This window comes from Lycium ferocissimum, chromosome 11, assembly GCF_029784015.1.
Source record: "Lycium ferocissimum isolate CSIRO_LF1 chromosome 11, AGI_CSIRO_Lferr_CH_V1, whole genome shotgun sequence".
Lineage (NCBI taxonomy): Eukaryota > Viridiplantae > Streptophyta > Magnoliopsida > Solanales > Solanaceae > Lycium > Lycium ferocissimum.
In genome coordinates this window covers 1,178,663-1,204,118 of record NC_081352.1, presented here as the reverse complement: position 1 = coordinate 1,204,118, position 25,456 = coordinate 1,178,663, and the positions used below count along the sequence as shown (strand labels likewise).

The following is a 25,456-nucleotide window of genomic DNA, read 5'->3' as shown; positions in this document are numbered from 1 at the left end:
GTAGCTGCTATAGTTTGTTTTGTTGCACATCATGATACAATTGTACCTTCACATGTAGAAAATAATGACAAACGGAATATAAAAAAATTAGAAAAACTTTTCTTTCCTCCGCACCAAACAAATGCTAACACTCTGTTTGGATGGTTGTTACCCATGGTTTCTATCTATTAATAATGAATACAATGTTTGGATAGATTGTATTGTTTGTTGTAATTTAATAACATTTTTATTATTTGCCTTGACTATATGGGTTTATTTGCCTTGACTATATGGGTACTGTATAATAACATGTAATTTTACTAAAATATCCTTAACCTTAATTACAAACTCTCTCTCTCTGTGTGGGTGGGGATGGTCATTGGGTTGGGTGGGTGGCTGTGGGGTGGGTTGGTTGTGGGTGTCTTTGGAGGGGGGTGGGTGGTTGTGGGGTGGGTTGGTTTTGGGTGTGCTGGAGGGGGGTGGGTGGCTGTGGATGTGGGGGTGGTGGGGTGGGTTCGGGTGTGATGTAGGTGGGTGGGTGGTGCGGTGGTTTGGGTGTGATGTAGGTGCGTGGGTGGGGGTACAATGGATAAATGAAATACGTAACCATGCAAAAATCACCGAATCCATGGTTAGAAAAAATGGGTTTCTTCATGGTTATATAACCACGGTATTACAACGGGTTTACAGCATTGCACAACATAATTTTAAGAACAATGGAAACAAATATGATTCATAAAAAACAATACAATAATGAACCACAGGAAAAAACCATCCAAACAGGGGGTAAATGTTTTGCACTTTGTATGTACTACAAACATGTTTTTTTTTTTTTTAATAAGTAAAGTCTTTTATTAATCTGGTACCAAGCTGGTACATATGTAAACTACAGAGCAGAACTACAGAACTAACATCAGTCACACTACATATTACCCCCTAAGAAATATAGAAAATCCAAATAATGATCCATCCTATCTAGAGTACTATTAGAACACCAAAAGAATAGATTTTTGATGCATTTGTTCTTGACTCTAGGAATCTGCACCATCTTTCCTTCAAAGCATACCTTATTTCTTTCCAACCAAACAACGCTCAATACACATATGGGAATTGTCCTCCACACTTGTTCACAAATAACAATTATGAATGACTCATCATATTAGTAGTTACCCAAGGCCTATGTACTATTCTTGATAGAAAATACGAGTCTAACCACATCCTATCTTCTCACGAGGATCAGCTGTCTCATGCTTCTTTCTTTGTAGTTATAACCAAAGAAGGGTGATTTTAGTATTAAGAGAGCAGCATATAATATACTATAAAAAGAAAAACACAATCACACCACATGACTGACCTAAGACTTCTAAAAGCAATCAAAGATGTTAATAAAAAAGTGACAACAGATATTTCCCTCAACCAATATCGGCCACTTAACACCTCCTCCCCCTCGGCACACGAGCAAGACAACATAACTTGCAGATCCAACAATGAGGAAACCAAGAATGAGATGGGTCTAGCTCTGCTACCATGTTTAAAAAAATGTACCGTGGGCTACTCAATCACAAAAGCTAGCCCCATATGATAAAGACTACCGCGACCATATAGAGAGACAACACTTTGTATATGCTTGAACAGTGTTCAACTTAAGTCAAGCTACTGTTGCAATGGGAATATATGAGCCGAGAAAAATAACTCTAGAATCAAGATACAAGTAAAAATATCATATTAGAGCAAACAGGCCGTACAGCCAAAAGAAGTCTCATCTGCATAATTTTTTTGGAATTGTAGTACTCAATCCAGGATATACTTCTAAGCATGAATGAAACAGAATTCAATAAAGATACCCAATAGGACTGCCATCTGGTAGTTAAAAAAAAATAAAAAAATTCCTCTTTACATTTAATGAGATAAAGCAAAATTGAAACTAGAATGTGTAAATTGCTAATAGTCCTGAAATTACATAGAAGTGAATCAAAATTTTACCTCACTGTACAACTCTGACAATTGGGCCACCATCATGGATCACCTTCAGCTACCTGTTTCTCAACGGAAATAGAGACTGAACCGGAGTTGAGAACTTCATTCACTGTCATGCTCTCTATATAACCTTTTTCAGGCTCATCAATCCCTGCAGCATTTCCTTCCTGTGAACCAGTCAAAGGATCTGTTTGGCTGGGTTGAATATTAGCATCTGAAGGCTGCTTCTCGGATTCTATATCACATTTTTCAGGTTCATCAATCCCTGCAGCATTTTCTTCCTGCGAGTCTTTTGGGTTGGTTTGCACACTAGCATCTGAAGGCTGCTTCAAAGCAGGATCAGCATCTTTTTTGACACCAATATCCTTGGTAGAATCACTAGACTGCAACCACATAAACTGCAAAGCTTGGCCTTGCCAGATTTTGCCATTCGAGAATGCCCTTTCAGCAGATCGGCGCGTTGGAAAACATATACTAGCAGATATGTTTAACGTCTCCGAGCCACTATTACCATCTTGAGGCTCCAAATCTTCCAGCTCAACAGATGAAAGGTCACCAAAAGTGGAGAAATGTTCCTTCAAGGCGGCAACCTAGAAAATGAAACCCATTAATAATTAATCACACAAAGCTAAGAACAACATGGAAAAAGAATCTACGAATCAACCTGGACTGTTGTAACTAACCAAGGGAGATATAACACTAACAGAAAGTACTACAGAGTGTTTTCAGTTCCTTTCTCACATATTCAGAAGAATTATGGGGTACCTAAATTGGGCAGAAGGGACTTTGCAGAAAATAAGGATTTGCAAATATGAGAACAGACAAACACACAGCTCATACCTTGGCCATGGGAAATATCAGTGCATTGTATAAGAAAATAAATGAATAATTTTCGAAGTGCAGAAAACATCTTTCGAAAACCCATCCTAGTGAGAAGGAGAAGATGGTAACAACACAGGCATGGCTCTAACACAATAACAGCTCTGCCTTGGAAGAACATATAAGGCACAAATCCTAAGCAGCATAAGCAAATAGTACTAGAGCATATTCACATTATTATTTGCAAATACTGACAAATTTCAACTATCTGATAAAGGACTGGAAGAGATTACATTTGCAAGACCACTTGGCATAGGTGGAAGGACTTTGAAGGCGGTGGGGCGATTGTCTAGTTTGTATCTATTGAAAACAAAAGGTGCACCATGTGGTGCTAGTGGACGAATTGACTGCCTCAAGCATGAAGGTTCTTGTATAGCTACAGCAGAACATGGTATAGAACAAGAGCGCTCTGCATTCTCTGCTGATCTGCTACAATCGGAGACTGCTTCAACTGGTGTTGAGGATACATCATTAAGTTCCATGGAGCTTGACCTCTCTTTTGTAGAATTTGATACTGTTTCTCCTTCCTTCTGTTTCTCCAGATCCTGGTCTGAGACTGCTTCAGTTTTCACGCCTACAGCCTGCACAAATGTAACCATACAACAATGGAAGAGAGGGTCCCATCATTAGTTTATCTAAAACTCAATGAGATTATATTTTATATATACGGGGAGGAAAAACAAAGAAAAAAACTGCAATAAACATGTTCACATAACTAAATAATTCTGAAGACAAATTAATGGTTATAGTCACACCTTGATGTAAGTTGTGGAGAAAAAAGAGTAAGAATTTTTACAGTTAGCATGCAGTTATATCATCATACGTGGGAGGGGGAAAAAAGAAATATCAGATATCAACTTAAAGAACACTTTCTTTGGACAGTATTTAAAAAAGGAACAGGAAATTACTTGCTTCTCAAGTTTATTCAACTGACGTCGGAACTCATTGCGCTTCTGATCAAGCAGCTCCTGCTTCTTGCGCAATTCTTCCTTCAACAGTTCTAAACTCTCCACCTTTTTTTGCACAGCTGGCGGAGCTTTGGGACCATTATGAGCCACAGGCTTAGGTAGACCAGAAATAGGCAATGGGGCAACAGGAACATGTTCAGCAGCTTTTGGGGCTGAGAACTGGACAATGTCTTTTCCTTTATAAGGAACAGATAGGTGGGGCGGAACCAAACTGAATTTCACTCCACGAGGAGTTAAAGGTAAATTACTACCACCATTTACTCCATCATCCATAATGTTATCCCTGTTTGCCCAAAAAAGCTTTATAAATCGGTTCCCCATCACAGCATCAGGTGCCTTTAAAGCAGCCTCAGCTTCTTCTCTCTTAGAAAATTGAACAAAAGCCCGATCACCACTCAGTGGGATGTGGATGTCAATGACCTCCCCAAATTTTTTAAAATGTGAAAGAAGAGCATCTGGTTTGTTGTCTTTCTGTGGAATGCCTCTCACAAACACCGTGCGAAGTGCCTTTTGAGGAGGTTTTCTCGTATTATGTGCAGAACTGCTTTGGGGCCTGGAAGATAAGTCCTTCATTTGTGGGTCAATAGTATCTTCATTTGTTAGCTTCTCTGGACGGGATATGACCTGACTGCTGCCGAATAATTCCAGATCTTTCCCCGTTTCATCAAAACTTGAAGCATTTCCTGTACAAGCAGTTCTCTCTTTCACATTCAACTGATTTTTAGAGCTTCGGATTCTTCCCCACACACTCTGAGATCCTGAAGCTGCCTTAGCACCTCTAAGTGGATGCTCAATATCAAAGGCATCACACTGCCCGACTTGATCATGATCGGAGGAGTCTGCAACTGACAAAGGGCCAGTATCATCAATGTTAGATGGATTTAAATCCTGGAGTGCTGCTGAAGTTTCAGGACGATCATTTGACCACAAAGGCTGATCAGGATCATAGAAATCAGCTCCCCCAGCCATAGGACCATCCACAAAAGCATCAGTCAAGCCCAATGCGTCATCAACCACTGGAAGTTTGCTACTTTTATTATGTAAAACTTTGCCACTAGCCAATGAGCCAGAAGGGCCTATCACAGGCAAAGAACCTTGTCCAGTAGCTGGTCCAAGCATGTGCGCATTAGGAAGTGACACGGGAAGATTAAACTGAGAAAGGCTCTGCAATTTGGAAAACAAATAAAATCAAAGCGCCCTGGTTAAAAAATTAGCGACGTACAAGAATACAGTGCTGACAGTACACGAATTGGGATTTCTTTGCCAAAATAATTGATAGGTTACTTTCTTACACAAAACACAAAGCATTTTCTAAAGAAGAATGACAAACAAGGGAATCCTGACTCGACTTACAAAACCTTAAATTAAAAAAGATGAAAATCAAATGGCCGAACACAGTCAATCAGCATCCCCATGAAGACCAGAGATAAATACACCCTGAACATAATTGACAGAAACCATTCCCCCACAGAAAACGATAATGTAAGATACACTAATAACTATTGTCAGCTGAAAGTCCACACACCTGAACATCTTCAACAACAATACGATTTACTCCATGCTCCATCGGGCACATATCTCCTCTTAGGCAAAATCCACGATCCTCAAAGTCTCTACATCTCTGCCTTGGAATACCCATATTCACGGTAGGATTCAAGGATGGCCTGAGTGTTCCCTGGAAACCAACGGAATGAAGTGTATCAAGACCGCCATCAGATATTCCTGGAACCATTCCAAATGCACTCCAAGATGAACTCTGTGCATTAGCAACAGTTTGCACCCCTCTTCCAGTAAAGAGACCAGGAGTAACAGGGCCCTGTGGAAACAGCTGAGATGCAATATCTACCGAGCTGAATCTGGGATCACGTGGGCCCCAAGGACTAAGTTCTCTTCCTCGACCCCTACTATTACCAGCATCACCGGGCAGTGATTGATTCAGCCTCATTCTTTGGTATGAATCCAAAGGGGCTCTAGAAAATGAGCCCATTCCTCGTCTTCTTGGGAACTTGGTTTCACTGAACTGACAGTCCCCTTCCCCATAAGGATATCCATTTTCAAAAGGCCTGTTTCGTTTCCTGAATGGTCTACTGAAAACTGGTTCAACAGCCTCTGTCTCTTCAGATTGAGAATGCAATTCTCTCCTACGATGCTTATGATTGCGATCATCATCATCCTCTTCACTTATTTCTTTCTCTTCAGGATCATTGTTATAATCAGAAGGTGAAAAGGCTCGCTTTGAAGATGAAACTTTAAGCTCCATGAATCAACACTGAACCTTGTTTATGACCACGATTTGTATGCCCCAGATAAATAAGTAATCAAATTAAATAGCCCCCATCAATAAAAGTGACAAGTGCCTGAAAGGTGGAGAAAAGAATAGGTAAGACAAGCAAAATTTTGTTAAAGTCGTCAACGTTTTCTCACATGTAGAACAAAGCAAAAAAGCTTTTTTTTTTGGAGGAATTATAATAGACCACAAAATTAGACATAGGTTAAAAGAAACAGCACTTTCACAATAAAAATGCAGTTGATTTGTGCATGCATCAACCTAAGCAGACAATTTCATGACCAAGCAAAGAAATTTCCTGCACTATGAACTCAACAACAACAACAACATACCCAGTGAAATCCCACAATGTGGGGTCTGGGGAGGGTAAAGTGTACGCAGACCTTATGAACTCATTGGCTTTATAAGATTGAGCTTTTATAAGGCTCTGCCATCGATATAACCAGTAACATGGCACCCATGATGGTGTAGCCGTGTAGGGTTTCAAAAAACTATCAGACGTCACAGATACTACGAAAAAGCAGACCTCGCAAGTTGGAACTAACGCACAAATAAGATACTCTTGTTCTTTTTTCTGTTTAGTGGGTTTGTGGGGGAATACCAAGATGGACATGAACCTTTTTCACTTTTTTCTTTTTGATAACCATGGTGTCTGGGCCAGCTCTCACGCACCTCGACTAATTTCACGGAATACCTGCAACCTCCCACAAGTAACAGCTAACTCTATCCACCAAAGCAAGGACAGATGGGAAGAAATCACCTAGTGTTTTTGTCTCCACTAGGATTTGAACCTGAGACCTCAAGGTTCCCAACCCACTTCATTGACAATTAGGCCACACCCTTGGGTGCTTTTTCACTTTTTTTTTTTTTTGAGAAGGTAACATGTTGTATGTATTAAACACAAAACAGTACATGGGTTGTACTGAAACCATATTTACAAGTGAGCAGAAGAGAGTAAACCAGTCTACAGTTCTAACAGGAACCTAATGAGTCTAGGATAGATATAGTATCCTCTGGGTAGATCTGGTTACACCAAAAAGAAAAAAGCTTAATACAGTTCACCAAGAGGAAAGAAAGATATTAGATTTCACTCGTTAACTACCACCAGAATGTCAAATGTATTGATACATCATTCACGAGATGCTGTCAAATAATCACTTTAACCATAGCCGAATCATGCTCATAGTAGCACGTGAAAAGAAAATAGAAACAACATGCTCATAGTAGCACGTGAAAAGAAAATAGAAACAAACACAACTATTGGGATTTATTTAGAACAAGTTGATGATGACAATAAGTGAGTAGTAGAGGCACTCGGCATTCGTCAATACATACTGATTGAATGCTAACCAGGCATTGGTTGAATGTCCAATTCATTGAAAGGAAAAGGGTAGGACAAGACAAAGATGAAACTTGCTAATAAATAACAAATACGAATGGAATACCAGAAGAAACTGAGAGGCCACCAATTTCTAATAATAGATACAACAGAATATTAATAGATAATACTTTTCCTAGGGCAAGGATTTGTGCTTCAATGGGTTTAAAACAAGACAGTTACCCAAATCCCCCCAAGGAGCATACACACCAGGACCTCATATTTAAATGAATCCTAGCAAAATCTATTGGATTAATATGGTTTCAGTACAACCTATGTACTGTTTTGCTCAAATAATATAGAATACAGTTACCAGTTCAAAAAAATAAAAAAATTTATTGGTCCTCAACACTCAACTAAACCAAAAAAGCACCTCAACAGCGTAGCACAGTTCTATCTTTGTTCATCCCATAAAAAGTTAATATTGTCTAGCTTCTTCTTCACACTCACAGGCATCCGAAACAAAGATAAGGAAGGTGGGACGAGAGTCAAGAACATTGTTGATGAGAATCACTCTTCCCCCAAGGATAGATACTGCCTTTTCCATGAAGCTAGTCTCTTTTCGCACCTCTCAATTTTTTTGCACCTGTTTGATTTGTATCCCGCTCCTAAAGGTATACCCAGGTAATATGTATCTTGATTTTACCAAATGTTGGGCTCTTATGTTATGTTGTCCACACTCCAAATGTAAGGGCCTGGCATGTAGAAGGGTGTTAGAATCCGACGTTGGTTGTGGAATGAATTATTGTCTCCTTATATGGTTTTGGACAACCCTCATTTCATGAGCTAACTATAGTTAGGCCCAAAACTCATTTTCCTAACAATTCACTATAAGAACTTAGAACTAATCTACACAGAAAAGAAATTTAAAACCCTAATAGTAACTTCAACCATTCATCTTGATTTCTCTCTTGCTCACACATAACAATTAAGAACAAATATTTATAAAAAAAAGGCAGCACCTTGAGTCACAAATGAAGCTTCAGCATGCTAGAACAGCACATGACCCATCATACTCTAAAAATCCGCAAGATACTGCACAGGGATACTATGTTCACGAAAAACCTTCCTTTTCCAAAATATAAGTTTGATTTTCACTTTTTTAGTTCTTCACTTAGGAGAATGTATCAGTAAGTGATTTTTTTTGTTCCTCCTGGCTCCCTTAAAATTAAATCACCAGTGGGAAAGAAATAAGAGGCCAGAATGCTTCAATACAAACATCAAAAATGGCATCAGTGGTTCTTTTACTGTGAAACATGGAGATATGAAAAGATACAGCCGCTCTCCTCCACAAAAATGTGTCTCCACCATTTGACAAAAATAAAGCTCTGAATTAGGTGAAATAGCTTATAGCAGTGAATAGTTTAAGAGCTGCACTGGAAACCTAGATAAGCCAATGATAACTATTTTTGATGTTACCATTTTCAAAAAAAGAAATATGCTAACTATTTTTGACAAATCCTGCAGTAAATACAGACATTACCGCCATTATAACATAGGCATTGCAACAACCATTTAGAGCCCATAATTAAGCATTGCCAGGTAGCCCCTAAGGTTTTTGTCTAATGGCAGGAGCACAACAATTGATAAAAGCGGGTTACATGTCGTGGGTAATGTTTTTGTCTAATGGCAGGAGCACAACACGTGATGTGCGGGTTACATCTCGTGGGTTCAAAACTTACCGCAGACAAAGAGTTGGTATTTAAGTGAAAAAAGGAAAAACGCAAATAAGCAACAAGGAACATGGGGCTTAAAGAAAAAGGTGAGAAGTGAAGCGCACGCTGCTTTGAAGTGAAGCAGACAATTTATGTGAAATTTTAAAAAATCAAATGTCTATATATTTAGTAAATAAAAATTAAATTGCAATTAAAATAACTAATCTCAGCATTAAATATGCTAGGTCCACATTAATCCAACTCAAAATTGAAATTTAAGGAGACAGTTGATTCTCGCTGGCACCACTTCATGCATCATCGTTTCAAGCGAATATTTTTCAAAAGTGCATGGCTTCACCCATGAAGCAATCATCCCTTGCTTTGCATCGCTTCATCACTATAGTGGCGAAGTGATAGCTTATAATAACAGTGTATATAAATTTGAAGCATTTCACTTCAGGGTTATCGTCAATTGGGAATGATGGGCCCAATTCTATTGGAAAGTGGCAAGACATAGTCTAATCGGAGCTAGCAAACAAGAGGTAAAGAAAGAGTCAAAAGTTAGATTTGAACCTATAGTCATTACTCTGTTGACTCGTGGCAATGATGTCTCCAATCAATGGTAATATTAATAAATGAAATCACACAGAGCTGGAAAGGACTTCGGAAATCACAATAAGGTCTCACCTTCATCCAAGAAAATGAACACCGAAGCTTAAACAGAAGTCCGTAAAGGACAGCAACAGTCTCTCTTTTTTCCCTTTTTAATATGCAAAAGGACAGAAATAGTCTAAACTTGCTAATGTTTGGCTACCTTAGGAACTTTTTTTTTTCCTTATAAAGGAAATGATCTAAGATAGCTGTTATCAAAGGCGCGCTTAAAAGCGAGGCTCAAAACATGTTAAGCGCTTCGCCTCGCTTTATGTGCGCTTCAGTGTCGTCATCAAGGCTCTAAGACATACTTTTCCTTGCCAATGAGCCTCTCTTGATGAGGTGACACTAGATGATTGATATTTCACTTTATCGTAATAATTTTACAATTTCTTTGTCCATATATTTGTTATTCATGCTTATTATTATTAATCTTGGACTAAACATATATATATATTTGTATTATTGTACCATTGCGCCTTTTTTCATTAAAGCGCACGCTTTATTTGCGCTTAAAGCCCCAGCTGACCTTAGAGCTTTTTTGCGCTTTTCGCTTTTGATAACACTGTAAGATAGCGAAACTGAAAGAATAAGAAAACTAGACGAATCTTTTTTTTTTTTTTTCTCTTTGTGGAAAATCAAATCATTTTCTAATCTCCAAATATTGGACATACAGGATTCATATATCCAACATTAACTAATTGGGGTCGAAACGTAGTTGTCTGAACGTCTATCAGAGCAATAAGTTACGGGATCATTTTTTTTTAATCTAGTACTAAAGTCGCTCAAACTAAAAAACAAGGGGAAGTACCATTGTACTGAAACACATTGTTTTTGTTCATTTGCCTAATATGGTAATCGACCTTTAGTGTCAATTGTGGCATTTCTGGATGGATTTGTATGTCATGCCTTAATAGGTTACTACTGTTATGCTGCTATTGGAAGCAAATTATTTTATTTCTTAAAATAAATCCTACATATCTTTAGTTAACAACCACAAGATTCAAAAGTCCTCTTTACTTTGTTAAACTTCGTGCCAAGTCAAAACCAGACAAACAAATTGAAATGGAGGGAGTATCCAAAATTAATTAATTGGGATCAAGACGTAGTTGTCTGAGTGAGTTCAAGTAATCCTATCAGAGCGATCGTGATAAGTTACTGGATCATTTTCTAAATCTAGTACTAAAGTCACTCAAACTAAAAACAAGGGAAGTAAGTACCGTTGTACTACCTCAGTCAAATATGAGCCAAAATCCCTCAGTTACCCCGAAAAGGGGGATATGATCGGTACCCTTTTGTACTATCGAAACATCCAAACAACTTAGGCAAGTAAATAATTTGCTGCCAATAGCAGCATAACAGTTGGAACCTATACAGACCACCAAGCCAGATTTAAGATATGACATACAAATCCATCTAGAACTACCCACCGTTGACAATAAAGGTCAATTACCATATTAGGCATTGTTGTCAAAGGTGCACTTACGCCCTGAAGCGAGGCTCAAAACATGTTGGGCGCTTCGCCTCGCTTAATGGGAGCTTCAGTGTTGCCATCAAGGCTCTAAGACATACTTTTCCTTGTCAATGAGCGTTTCTTGAAGAGGCGACACTAAACAATTAATATTTCACTTTATTGTTTTTTTTTTTTCAATTTTTTTCATGTATTTGTTATTCATGCTTATAATTATTACACTTGGAGGGGCTAGCACCCTTTCCACGTATCGTCAGTAGTATTATTTAGTAATCGCGTAGTTATCTATTCTTCGATGTGTATCACTATCTATTGCGCATTTGTTTTATATCTTGCTATTTTGCTGTCATATTTTTTGTGTCTACGTGGAATTCTTTTTCATTTTTTTTTCCTTTCCTTTCTTTTATTTTCGTTCCTTTCGTAAACAGTCTCTCTGCCCCACAAAGGTAGGGGTAAGGTCTGCATACATCCCACTCTCCCAGAGTCTGCATACATCCCACTCTCCCCAGGCTGCACTTGTGGGATTACACTGCGTGTGTTGTTGTTGTTGGACTAAACATATATATTTGTATTTTTTCTCCATTAGCGGGTTTTTTCATTAAAGCCCACGCTTTATTAGCTCTTTGTGCTTAAAGCCCTAACAAAACTTAGAGCTTTTTTGCTCTTTTCGCTTTTGATAACACTGATATTAGGCAAATGAACAAAAAAAAAAATGTAATTTTTTGAATCCCTCAATTGATATCGTACTTAAAAAGAGCCCTACAACCACTTCCCCATTAGCCATAAGTATCAAATGATAAAATGAATAATAATCCAATAAATACAAAAATCAATTACTAACCGACTTTAATAGTTTCAATGCAGAACCCTAACTGAATCGAACCAATACAATCAACAACTTCACAATAAATTACTTACCAATAATTTTAAAAAAGAAAAAATTGGTTCCAAAATATACTCTGAAAAAAAGGTAGAAGAAGCGAACCTGAAAACGAATTGGATTGTTAGGGTTTGGATTCAATGTAGTCAATTCGTAAAATATATCGATTATATCGGCGAAAAATGGCCGGACCGTAAAAATAAAAGACCTCTTTGTCTATTTCTCTTTTGTTGCTTTCTTATTATTTTTGGAAGAGAGAGAGCGTTTTACAGTCCCATGCTCTCTTACCTCGACTTTTCTTCCAATTTAGATCCTCGTTATTGCAAAGTTTGTTTGCCAAATAAATTTACATGATTGTTAGTACATGTTATTTATAGTAATGATATTTTTCAATTCTTTCTTTTTACAGCTTGTTTGGGTGGTTGTTACCTATTGTATTTGTTAGTTACGTATGATGTTTGTTTTAATTAAATTTTAATATACTGTTAAATACATCGATGAAAAGTCTTCGGTCGATTTGATGAGATCGCGTCATTACTTTATTTTTTCTTCTCGTTTTGTATTTTATTCAATAATCTCATTTTATCCTTTACCTATCTTGTTATAACAGCTCTATCCCATACTCTATTTTACTTATAGGTTCATTCTTCAAATTGTTGATGTGAGACATTATGTAAGGAACGATATAATCTATCTAAATGTTGTATTTATCAAAACAATGCAGTTCAATATAACACAATATAATATAATACGAAACAACCATCCAAATGAAGTGTTAGAGATAATGGTTAATAACACACGTGAAGTATCACTTTGTTGCGAGCTTTCCTATCTGAACTATCAAGTGTTTGTGTTTCCTACTTAAATTATCACCAACTATTTATCAAAATACACATCGACTAATATTTGATAGTGCATAGTGTACACTTTATTTTTATTTTTTGTTTAAAAATGGCACACTGATAGCTAAAGGTATCAATGGGAAAATTAAAAAAGAGGAGATATTGGATGTAAAATCAACACAAGTTTTTAGCGTGGAAAGCTCCATCTCAAGAGAAGAAAAATCACGACCTATCTCATGTAGAAATTTTCCCAAACTTCACTAAACACAAGCAACTTGTTTCAGGTTACAATGCCTTGTAAACCCAAGGAACTATTTCAAAAAATCCCTTCCCAACTCTTTTTTCGCTCAACAATTTCAAACAGTTAACTCTCTCTTCACACACTTCAATGACTATACCCAGTCAAAGAAGTCCCTTATAAATCGATACACATCTATTATGCAATTCTAGGAATGGAAATAAGTGGAATTGACCACCACTATGAACCTACTATTATGACTCAGAACTGAATGGTATATCTTGATAGGAACAAAATCTTTGTTGCTACTCTAGTAGGCTCTCTCGAGACTCTAATGTTGACTCTGCTCTCACTCTAGAGGTCTCTCTCTTTGGATGTGTTTAAGCTACAAAGCTTCTTGACGTGTTGTTTACAAGGGTGATTGACCCTTTTTCTTGACCGAGTCCATTCAAGTCTTGGTTTCATAATGCGTTCGAAAACTAATCCTTATTTGACATGGATTTCCTTCTTTCCTTATTTGCGTGTACGACTTCCCTTCTGATACTCTAATGCTAGTTCCATGTGTTCGACTTATAGTAATATTTTCATACCTTGAAATTGAACATTTCCTCGAATAGGAATGAGTCGATAATTTCAATTCTCCCAATTGGCCTGAAACAACTTTCCTTCGGCAATCTTCAGACTTCTTTCTAAGGACTAATTCCTTTGAACAGTTCCTCTCTTGTTGAGACTGCTTCACTAGTTCCTTTGGAGATCTTTCTGGATTTCTGGTTCTTTAATGTCATTCTTTAGTGATAAGCGTAAGGACCAAATTCATTCAGTCTTCTTTTCAACAAGTTTTCTTTTCTTGTGTCCTCTCCAGTGCCTTCTAAATAGGAATGGGTTCTTATATACACAAGAACAGTTCCTTTACAATGCATTCTAAGTGGCACTTGATATTTTTGCAATGCAAATTTTCTTCCACCCCCCACCCCTCCCCCGGTCTCTTATCCAATATTTCTAAGTAGGATTGAGTTCTTTTATAAGTAAGAATCAATTCTTTTACAGTGCGGCCTATCTTTACAACTAGATGTACATGTGCTCTAAATAGAAATCAGGCTCCTTTATAAGTAAGAAACTGTTTCTTTACAATGTTCCTAGCTTTTGCATATGAAGACTTTGCCTGCCTGCTTTTTAAGGGACCAACTCCTTTATCTTGTTAGCTTATCATGTTTCATTTCAGAGCTGGTATATGAACTGCTATCTTTATTTTCCCCCTTTTTCTCATTACAAAAAAGCACATGTCTTTTTTGCCACGCGGTTTAATACATATGCAATAGAGAAATCATTAAAATCAGAGACAGATAACAACAAAAGAATTTCCTTAATGCATCAGTAGAGTCATGAAAATTCTGTCCAAACATATAATTGCATTAGTCTGCCAGTTATAACCACATATATAGGAATAATACTATTAAAGGAGATTGTTTTAATAGTGGAGAATTACATGACTCTAGCGGAACTAAGAAAACACTAAATCTATGAGCTTGATTCTTTGCTAGTGGAGGATTGAAGGCAAGTCAGGAACTTTTCTCAATTGAATTCATGTGTGCTGCCATAAGCTCAGCTGCTAAGTTTGTAATCTCAGCTCTAAGGACTTCATTCTCGGCTTCTGCCTTTTCTTTTGCCTTTCTTTCTTCTGTGAGTTCTCCCGGTAATTTTGTGACTTCACTTCTATCTTGAGTCTTTTTAACTGTTTTAGGACTAGTCCTTCACTGGAGGAACAAGTTTCTTCTATCCCTCGAAGATGCTATCTGATAATTGAGAGTTACTCTCAGTTTTAACCTTTTTCCCCTATCATCAAATAGTTGAGGGCTATTCTCAGTTTCAACTTTTTTTCCCCCAAGAACCATCATCTTTTTCCACCTTCTCCCCAAGAACCACTATCTTTTTTCCAAATTTTCCCCTTCATCATCACTTACTTCTATAGTGTTTGGCTCATTATATACCTCATTCTTTGTTATTCCCCTTTTGTTTTTATCAAAAGCATCATCAAGTGCAACAAGAAAGTTTCTCTTGGTTCTTTTGGATACAAAAGATGCACATTAATTTTTTCTTGCTATTTGCTTTGCCCTGGTGGAAAATTCCTTCCTGCTGCTGCTCTCTTTATTTTCTATGAGAGTGAGCTCTCTTTTAGGTAGAACTTCCTCAATCGTGGTCCATCCCTTGGCCCTTTTAAGGAACTCCTTCACAACTCTCATTGTCTGGATGATTTCAATTTCTTTTTCCAAAGTATGCTCTTCTTTAGAGCTTTTAGAGAAATCTCCCTCATTCTCATCCATTTTTTTAAATCCAATATGCCACCAGACATATTGCTTAGTGATTACTTTATAAATATAAATCAAATGGTCTTTCCATCATGGAAATAATTAGAATTAGACTAAATAATAAAAGTCAATATCAAACTAGTTCTAGCTATCATTCTACTTTGCCACTTGAGCTAAAAATTGCAAAATCTTATCTAAGAGTGGCATCTAATGTTTCATTCTCCTTTTTGTTGTTCCTCTGCCTTTCTGTATAATTGAAGATCAGTAGTAGCATCATCAACATCTTGAAATCTTTTCTTTTACGTCTCAATTGCATGTCCAATGATGTGTTTGGTTTTAATCCTCAATGTTGGACAAGCGGATTTGTCCAAGTTCAGTATTCTTCTCCCTTGTGTTGGTAGCTCCATGAAAGAGTTGAAGACATGCTTTCCAGCACTGTCCAAAGCAAGGTTGCGAAAAAATCTTCTAAATCATTTCTTTCTCTGTAAGTATGTGCCAAGGTAATTTGATAGTGTTGCCTTAGTACCCAGATGTCCTCAACTATGATCCTGATATGCCATGCTATTTCTTAGCTGCCTTCAATGATGTTTTTTATAACCATGGAATCTATGTCAATTTTAACTTGACTCAAATTCATTGTAATACAACAAGTAAGTGCTTCTCTAATGGCAACAACTTCAGCTTCAATGTTTATGGTCCCCTGTATCTCCCCTCTTGAGCAAATATAAGGTTTCTATGTGTAACATCCCGTAAATCCGAGTTAGGTGTCATTGTGAAATAATTGTGGTTTAGATGTCATTTTAACGTTTTGGATCCCTTTGGGATGGATAATGGTGTTAAATAATCTTTTCGGGGTCAAATGAGATAAGGAAGTTCCTTAGAAATCTTTAAATTCGTCAAGTTTGAGACAGCTTTCCGTTATGTCCGTTTTCGGGTATTTGCATTTGACATTTGGAAAAACTCAAAACATATAAGTTGTAGGGAATTAAATACCTTTTCAAAAATATATTATGCAGCCCAAACAGACGTGTGAGTAAAAAGTTATTACCGATTTACTAAAGCTGTGTAAAATAGAAATCCCGATTCTTGTAGGATTAGGTTTTAAAGCCCAAGCCTTTATAATAACCTATAAATACAACCCAAAAACGTCCAAGGAGAGGGTTTTACACCAGAGCTATATATCATCTCTCTAAGGTGAGTTTTTAGTCAAATCCCTAAGTTAACTACCTTAGTTAATCACTAGGTTAACACCGAATCATTATATGAAATCGATAGATTGTGGAAACTTCATTCAAGGTCAAATATGGGATGAAGAAGCTTTGGGATTTCTTCAAAAAGGAAACGCCCTCACACTTTTATGGATATATGGGATTATTATTATGTTTTAGACATGGAATAGTTGGTAGAATCATGAAATAGGATTGGTTTAGATGCACTTTATTAAAAACAAAACCCTAGTATTTTTGCTGTAGAATTTCCTCCGACCAGCCATATTAAATTGACGTTTCCTGCTTATCTAACCGTTGGATTGAGCCCAAATTTTAACTGAGTGGTCCCAACATATAAGTCTTAAATGTGAACGGTGAAGATCGGATTTCGAGGTCTGTAGCTGTGCGTTTCCAGCTATGAACAGTAGCTGTGAATTTGGTGAATATCTATAGTTTATTGGTCATACAAACCTCAATTAGATGTAGAATGATTCTTTGAAGCATGGAGCTTACGTTTGGAATATTTTAACGGGATTTAAGGTATGTCTCTTTTAAAATCATTCTTGACTATAAAGGTGATTTGTATGTCTCCTTAAAAATAAAATCCTTTTTGAATATAAAGGTAATTTATATGTCTCTTTTGCAAACTCTCTTGAAAGATTGATTCTTTATAAAAGCATGTTTTGAATGATATGATGAATTGGTTTTACACTCTTGAAATCTATTACATGTTTTGATTAATGGTTAATGTGCGTGAGGGGACAAGCCCACATTAAACATAGAATGTATAAACCTTATAAGCTGCATGATATGATAAGTGTTTGCAAGGCATTCTTTGAAATAAACATTCTTTCAGACTGGCATAATGAACTTGAAAAACCATTGTTGACTTGGTTTCATTGAAAACTGGTTTTGTGTTTTGCCTTGCTATTCGGGAGGAAGAGTAGCCACTATGGATCCTAGTGTATTAATTGCCTTGCCATTCGGGGGGAAGAGTGGCCACTTCCGGGTTCGCTACCTGGGGTGTATTAATTGCCTTGCTATTCGGGAGGAAGAGTAGCCACCGTAAATCCATATTCCGGTGTATTGCGCAGTGTGCCTTGCTATTCGGGAGGAAGAGTAGCCACCGTGAATTCATATTCTGGTATATTGCGCAGTGTGGTTGATATTGAGTTGGGCCTATATGGGCGATTGTGATATCCATCTTTATTATGGAACAGGTATTTATGCCTGATCGATTTAAAGCATAATTGAAACTGGATTTTGAAATGGCTTTATAAACTGTTTAACAAATGATATTAAGAATCATAAAGTGGAATGACAGTTTTTATGCTATCTTTTCAGAACTGATTTCTTTATGCATTATTATATTTTATTTTTATATTACTTGTTGTCCCCAAGGCACTTACTGAGTACGAAAGTACTCAGGCATACCATTATTGTTTTTGATGGTATGTTAGGTAACGGAGAAGAACAGGTTCGTGATACCCTCGACGCTTAGGAGAACTTGCTGCTGTTGTTGATTTGGTGAGTCCACATCCTTGTTCGTGGGATACTTCCTATTTCATTTATTATTCTAGATTTACGGCCGCGTCCGAAGTTAGATGATTGTTGTGTCTCTTAGAAGCTCCATAGATAGCTGTCAGAATTGTGGGTAGATTGTCAAAGTCTCGTATGACTTAATGTGTGTTTGCCACGTTTATGACTATTCACTTATATTAGACTTCCACTGATTTTATTCCTTAATTGTGATCCTCATATATGCAGTTACTTATAACTTAGTTTAATTTAATAAGGAAAGATTATTAAAAAGGAACTTGATGTTACATTTATTTTATAAACTGTTGGAGGCGAGTATTGAACCTGGCGGGTTCAAGTGTTATCATTGTGTCGTTTAGGTTCTTCCGATGTTATTCATGACATCGGATGCCAGTCACGTCTAGGGTGGGTTTTGGGGCGTGACACTATGATTATTAAACAATAACCATATGAGCTCCTCCCTAAATTACCTCTACTAGCCCCATCTGTATTACACTTGATGATTCTAGTTTCTAGTGGTTTCTGGACAATCTTCTTGTAGTACAACTTTGGTTCGTAATTGTCCATGAACTTCACTGGACTTAGCTAGTTAGCAGGCAACTGTTTCATTGTTGGATATCTAGCTTTTGCCAGTTGCGAGATCCTGAGGTTATCTGGTACACTAACATGTTGTAGCTCATTTTTCCTTCATGCCTAATAGTGTTTCTCCTCTTCCATAGCTCCCATAGGATAATAGCAGAAACTGCACTCAGGATTGGCTTTATCTTAGGAACTGGAGAAGCCTTCTACCAAGTGATTATTACTTGAGACACTGTGAGTCCTCCCATATTTATACCTGCAAAACTAGCAAACATTCTCCATAGCTTATAGGCTGTTGGAGAGTTTAGAAAATAATGTTCCACGATCTTCTACTTAGAATCTTAGCCAATACCAGCATTTAGATGCTATATTAACTCCCATCCCTTTAGCACACATCTGTGGGAATTATAAGCTTCCATATGCTCCATAGCATAAAAAGCCATTTTGAAAGGTTATTTCTTTATCCATATGTTATTGGAGATGCTCTCCTTTTCCTCCATATGTCTGATATAATCCCATGCAGCCTTAACTGTGAATTTCCCACTCTTATCCAGCATCCGCTAGGCTTTGTCCAGTGTATTTGGTTGTGAAGTGAAAGGGATAATGCATTGTATATGTTGTACAATATCTTCCAAAATACACAATCTAAGTCAATCAAGTTCCATCCATCACTGTCGGCAAATTCTTTTAATTCTATCTCATCCTCTTGTATGTTTTCAGATATCTAGTGATATAAAGGACCCAATGAAGTCCAATTGTCAAGCAAGAAACTTGAATCTCCCTCTTTAATTTGCCACCATGTTTGATGTTCCACTAATTCTCTAACTGTTGGGGAATTGAGAGTTGACGAGCACTTGTACGGGTACCCGTGTACTTGCATGGGTAATCAAAATATGAAATAAATATATAAAGTGACGGAGATTATGTGTTTAACCTTCGGGCCATTAAGATGGTGGGTAAATCCATTAGGTTGGTATGATTCTTTTGCTTATTTGGGCTATGATGGCCACATTATATTGGATATATGTGATTATTGACTTGATTTGGATTTATCACTCCACATCTCGTCTAAACTATGAGATGGACATATATACTTGATATTGACTAATATTGTGCATTTGAATGGTGTACACATATCCATTCATACTGTCAAGAAATTAATGGCATTTGACTGATGAAAGACAAGATAGGAGCCTAGAAGGCGAGATATTGGATATAGTATTTGGACGGAGTGACGATGATGATTTAGCCAAATGGCTGAGACCCGATGTAATCTGGGAGATCTGGTTGTCACGACCTATTTTGCCTAAGTCGTGCGGGCACTTACCTTCCCACCTCGGTAAGCAAACCCTCAATCCAACACATGAATAAATACACAAAGAATGAAATTAAGCAACGGAATAGAATAAATACGTAAGTCTCATGATATATATATATATATATATATATAACTCTGGCCGCCAGGCGTTTTTATATGTTACCAGATTCTCCAATCACGAATCTGGTCCTATGTTATAATGTTCACTGTCCTATGTTGTATAAAGTCTTTGGATTTAATAGTTTTAATTGATTTTGTTGGAAAATATGTATGTCTCGGTCTACATCTATTACCTCACTTAACTGTTGGTTGTTTTCTTCTGGCGTTCTTCTACTTAAAATTCTTGATAAGAAATTATTACTTATTCTATTATCTGAAAAACTTACTCTTGGTTTTTCTTGCCTTTCTGATCCTCCTTCGTTTCTTGATCTAATTGGAAGAAGGTCCATTTTTGTGCTTTTCTAGTTATTTTGACTTTTTTTTTTGGGTGTTATTTCTATCTTTTTTAATTGGTCTATTAATTTTTCAACTTCTTTATTTTTAGAGATCTCTTTATTTTCTCTTTTTGTTGTTCACTTAACAACCGAACGCGCTCACTTATTAATTCTAACCTTGGTACTATTATTTTTATTTTCTTTATTATTTCTAATATTAATGAAATTATAATAATATTTTGTTATAGTGTTATTTGATCCGATTTAGCGTTAGGTATATAATCTTTATAGTCTCATTTGGTAAAGGTATAGACTTTTCTATTAATTTTGAGGCTTCTTCTTGAGCTAAGGTTGGTCTACTCATGAAAGAGTGATTTCTTTTTAGTTCTTCTCTTGTCTTTTTTAATTCGTTAATATCACTAGTTAAAACTTTTACCTGTTGCGTTATTTTAGAGACTATTTGGGTTGTCTTTAGTTCTATCTCTTTTGATTTTTTTGTAATAACTTTAACTAACTTTTCTATTTCCGTTTTTGTAGGTAATTTTTCTAGATTAAGTTTGTTAACTAGAGTCTGGACTTTCTTTTCTAATTCTAATTCTTGTGTTTTTAAGTAATCGAGATTTTGTTCTAATTTTTTGAAAGTTTCTTTTGCTTATTCTGGGATGCTTCTACCACCTCTAATATTCTAGTAATGTTTTTATTATTTTCTTGTATTTTTTCACTAAAATTTATGACTAAATCTACTAATGTTCAACCGTTTGTCTTCACTATGTAATATATGGTCTTCGTTACTGAAATTACACTTTATAATACTATGATCTTTTAATGCTCTATATTTCTTTTCTGGGTATATTCTTAAGTCTAAGTATTCTAGATTTTTTAATGTATCTATTTTTCTAGCTTTATTTATTATCCTAACGGAATTTTTATTTTACAAACATTCTTCTGGTACTCTATACTAGTTGTAAATCTTTCTATATCTTCTCTTATACCTTGTAATTCCCACGTTATAGCAGAAATTGTTTCTTCGTTAATCTGACTTTGTAAGAGTCTATTATTTATTAGTGATGATAATGTTTTGAATTTATTATTTCTAAATATGCACTTGACGCTTTTTCTACTTGTCCATATTCTCGTCTTTTCTCTATATCTCTATATAAATACCAATGATTGATAGCTATTTGTCTAACAAAGGGAAGTATTCTCATTAATATGGTCTAAATCGCTTTTGGTTCTTTGAGGTCTTTCTAGATTTTATATATCCTAGTAACTTATATTCTAATCCTGATATTATATCTATTAATTCTTGTAGTCTTAACTGGTTTTCTTTGGTACTACTTAATTTATTATATTCTGGGTATAGGTTATTTAATTCTTGTTTGACTTTTAAATAATGATCTTGCATCTATTAACCTAATGGCATAAAGTTCTAACAGTAAGTACAGGTGCTTGCTTTCTTCTTCTAGCAGAAAAAGGTCTTCTCATATAGTCTTAGGTTCCAAAAATCTTCTCGCTCTGATACCAATAATAAAGGGGGTAGTAAATTTTTCAATAAGTTCTTTCAATAAGAAAAATTCAAAGGACAAAACAGGAAATTAATGTTGTTTTTAAATAAATTTTTTAACAATCCTACTCGGTACTTCCTCACTCCTATATTTCTTCTTATCATGTAGTTATAATTAATTTTCTGTCTATCTCCCAAATTTTTTTTTGAACAGTAAAAAAAAATGAACAGTAAATTTTTTTATTTTATTTTTTTATCTTATTCTGGACTTTGTCCAATCACGAATCTTGTTATAATGTTCATCTCTTTCTCTTAACCTTTGTTCTTAATAACAGTCTTCTTTAACCACACCCCGGTAACCACGGCCAACATCGTCCTTTATCATTTGGACATTAAAACGGCCTTTTGGTATCAGAGCACCAACCACCTCTCTCTAAAAAACTTCCATATTCGCCTCCTCTTTCATCAAATGTTCCAATCCCTGCCAGATCAAAAACTGTGTAATATAAACTCTATTGTAAAATAGTATTAAGTTTTTAATACCTACCCCCTAGTGTGAAGTAGTTTTTTGGGGTTCCCTGAAGAAACCTCTCTCCTTCTTCAAATCATGTAAGTTTATTTAATATGTTTTCTGTACAAATCTCCCTTTTATGTAAATTATTTTGTGATTGTATGAATATTATGTTTAAGTAATTACTTCCTTGTCATTATGAATTTGTTATTCTTAGTATATGGTTATTCTCTTAACTTCTTAATAACCTCGATGGATTAACCTGTAAATTCCTAGGTTTTAAAAAGGTCGTTTTAATGTCCAGCGATAAAGGACGATGTTGGTAGTGATTCTGGGGGGTGTGGTTAAAGAAAACATTATTAAGAACAAAGGTTAAGAGAAAGAGATGAACATTATAACAAGATTTGTGATTGGACAAAGTCCAGAATAAGAAAAAAATAAATACATTCTTGTTCATTTTTTTTACTGTTCAAAAAAAAAAAAAAATTCCCCTACGTTATATTATCTGAAAAACTTACTGATAAGAAAGTTTAATGTTATAACATAGGACAGTGAACATTATAACAATGAGACCACAATATTTTTTTTTTGAATAGTAAAAAAAATGAACAGTAAAATTATTATTATTATTATTATTATTATTTTTTTTAATCTTATTCTGGACTTTGTCCAATCACGAATCTTGTTATAATGTTCATCTCTTTCTCTTAACCATTATTCTTAATATAGAGTAGAACATATACACCAAAACAATGAGATCAGATTGAAGCATTTGATGAAAAAGGAGGGGAATATGGATGTTTTCTAGAGAGAGGTGGTTGGTGCTCTTGTTAGTGATGTCTTTGCTTCTTCACTAATCTTTGCCATTCGATCAGGCGTCTGGCGGACTTTAACTCCGGATTTTAAAATGTTGAAAAATATTTTGAGTTCAGCCGGGTGCTCTTTGGGCCCCATCGTCACGTGAACTTTTTCAAAAGAAAACTTTATTTACTTTATCAGTGGTGATCTTGTCCATTTTCCGTTGCATTTTTATTAAAGCTACTTTTAATAAAGCTCTCTTTTACGCAAATGTCTTCTAGCGTTGCTTTTGTTCACGAATCTTTCGGTCTTTTGTCTTATCATAACTACTTTCGAATATTTTGCTTTTTACACACACACACACACACACACACACACACACACACACACACATATATATATATATATATATATATATATATATATATATATATATATATATATATTTATGTATCTAAATTATGTAGTGCAATAGAATCAAAACTCATTCTTTGAATCGTCGTCGTTTAGGTCTTGTGAATCTTGAAATGCCTTGTTGGAAATTTACCATATCTCCTTCTTCGAACTATGGTGGTGACATCCTTGGACTTGGAGATAATTCTGGACTAGGGTTCTTGATTATATGCTTGTCTTGTTCTGCTTTTGTTTGGAAAAATATTTCTAAAGTCTCTTTAACTATACTTTCTATGTTGTCATTTTTTTCTTTTTTGTAAGTATGCTTTTCTTGATAGAAGTAGCTCATTGCGTCAGTGTCTTTGGTAGTCTTCGTCTTATCTGGAGAGATGAACATCCCTCATCTTCACTTTTTGGCAAAGTGACAGCCATCAACGGATTTGATGAGTCTTTACCGGCTCTTTGTTTGAGCCGGACTAGCTGAATCTTTATTCGATACGGTGGATCTATTTGCATTCATTGGGGAATGCACACCGTCTCATCCATTTTTTGTCGAGATGGAGAACTGCGGGATTGTACTAATTCGAACTTAAGCTTGCTTGTAGTCTTTGTTCTAACGGTCTTGCTTGTGCCAAGAGTTTCATTTTTTCTTGGATGAGTGTCTCTTTCTGCTGGTTAAGTTTTCTGACGGTCTCAGTCATAGTAGAGCAGTGATCGCAAAAAATCACCTTGTCTGTGTCTTTTTGTATATTGTACTAAGGGGTTCTATCGGATTTTATCGAGAAATTTGGAGAAATATAATAGTTTGGTCCCAACACTCTCTAGCATAGTCTAATTCCTCGGTGAAATCATTAACACCTTTAAAAGAGGTTTTCTTATATCTTTGATAGAATCTAAAACTTCTATCCGGGTTTGAAAAATACCATTAGTTCTACCATGGATTACAACATAAAATTTAAATTTCTTATCTAGATTTTTATCGTAAAATGCGACAAAGTGCATTTAGAGTGGCTACAAAATGACCAGCGTCTTTTTTGTTATGCGATATCCATAAATTGTCTATTAAACATGTCTGTTGTTTGTCTATTACATATTCTGGTAATACCTTAAAAGTTAAATTAGATGGCGGGAAAAATACTAAATTATTGGTTCCAAAATGTATTCTTTCTAAGGCGTTTTTGTTTAATGCAGATGTAGGTCTAAAATGCCTTATGAACATAATGTTTATATATATTATGAGTTCCTTCCATTTGCATGGCTGCAACTGGTTTGTCTAGAACTTTTATTAAATTTGGTGGAACTATTCGTTTATTTATTATACATTTAGTACATCCCGAAGCTACTAATGCTAATGTCTCTATTTCATAGTCATCTATTTTAATTCTTGCAAGTATTTTTATTGTTCCTAATTTTTTATCTTCATTACATACTAGGGCTCCATGGTCTTCTATACTCATTAGTTCCGCTGTTGAATCTTCTGGTATTGTTCTTAGCGGTTGTATATTAGATAAACCTATTTCTTCATCTTCGCTATCTGCTTCTTTTTGTTTTCCTTTTTCTAGTTTATATAACCTGATTTCTAATTCGTTCATTCTGGTTTCTAATGTCATTATTCTTATACTAATAGTAGGGTCTTCTATTTTTTTATGTCTTTCTTCTTT

The 25,456-nt window shown here is 35.8% G+C and overlaps 1 protein-coding gene across 1 annotated transcript; it reads right to left on the bottom strand.

Annotated features, from left to right (window-relative positions):
* Window positions 1–1,857: 1,857 nt before the first annotated feature.
* Window positions 1,858–12,467, bottom strand: LOC132037981 (zinc finger CCCH domain-containing protein 41-like). The gene is made up of 5 exons (XM_059428693.1): window positions 12,231–12,467; window positions 5,329–6,160; window positions 3,744–4,967; window positions 3,069–3,416; window positions 1,858–2,546 (listed from the first exon to the last, which is right to left on the bottom strand). Exons 2-5 carry the CDS (start codon window positions 6,061–6,063, stop codon window positions 1,995–1,997), a joined length of 2,859 nt encoding a protein of 952 aa, XP_059284676.1. The 5' UTR covers window positions 6,064–6,160; window positions 12,231–12,467; the 3' UTR covers window positions 1,858–1,994.
* Window positions 12,468–25,456: the final 12,989 nt, after the last annotated feature.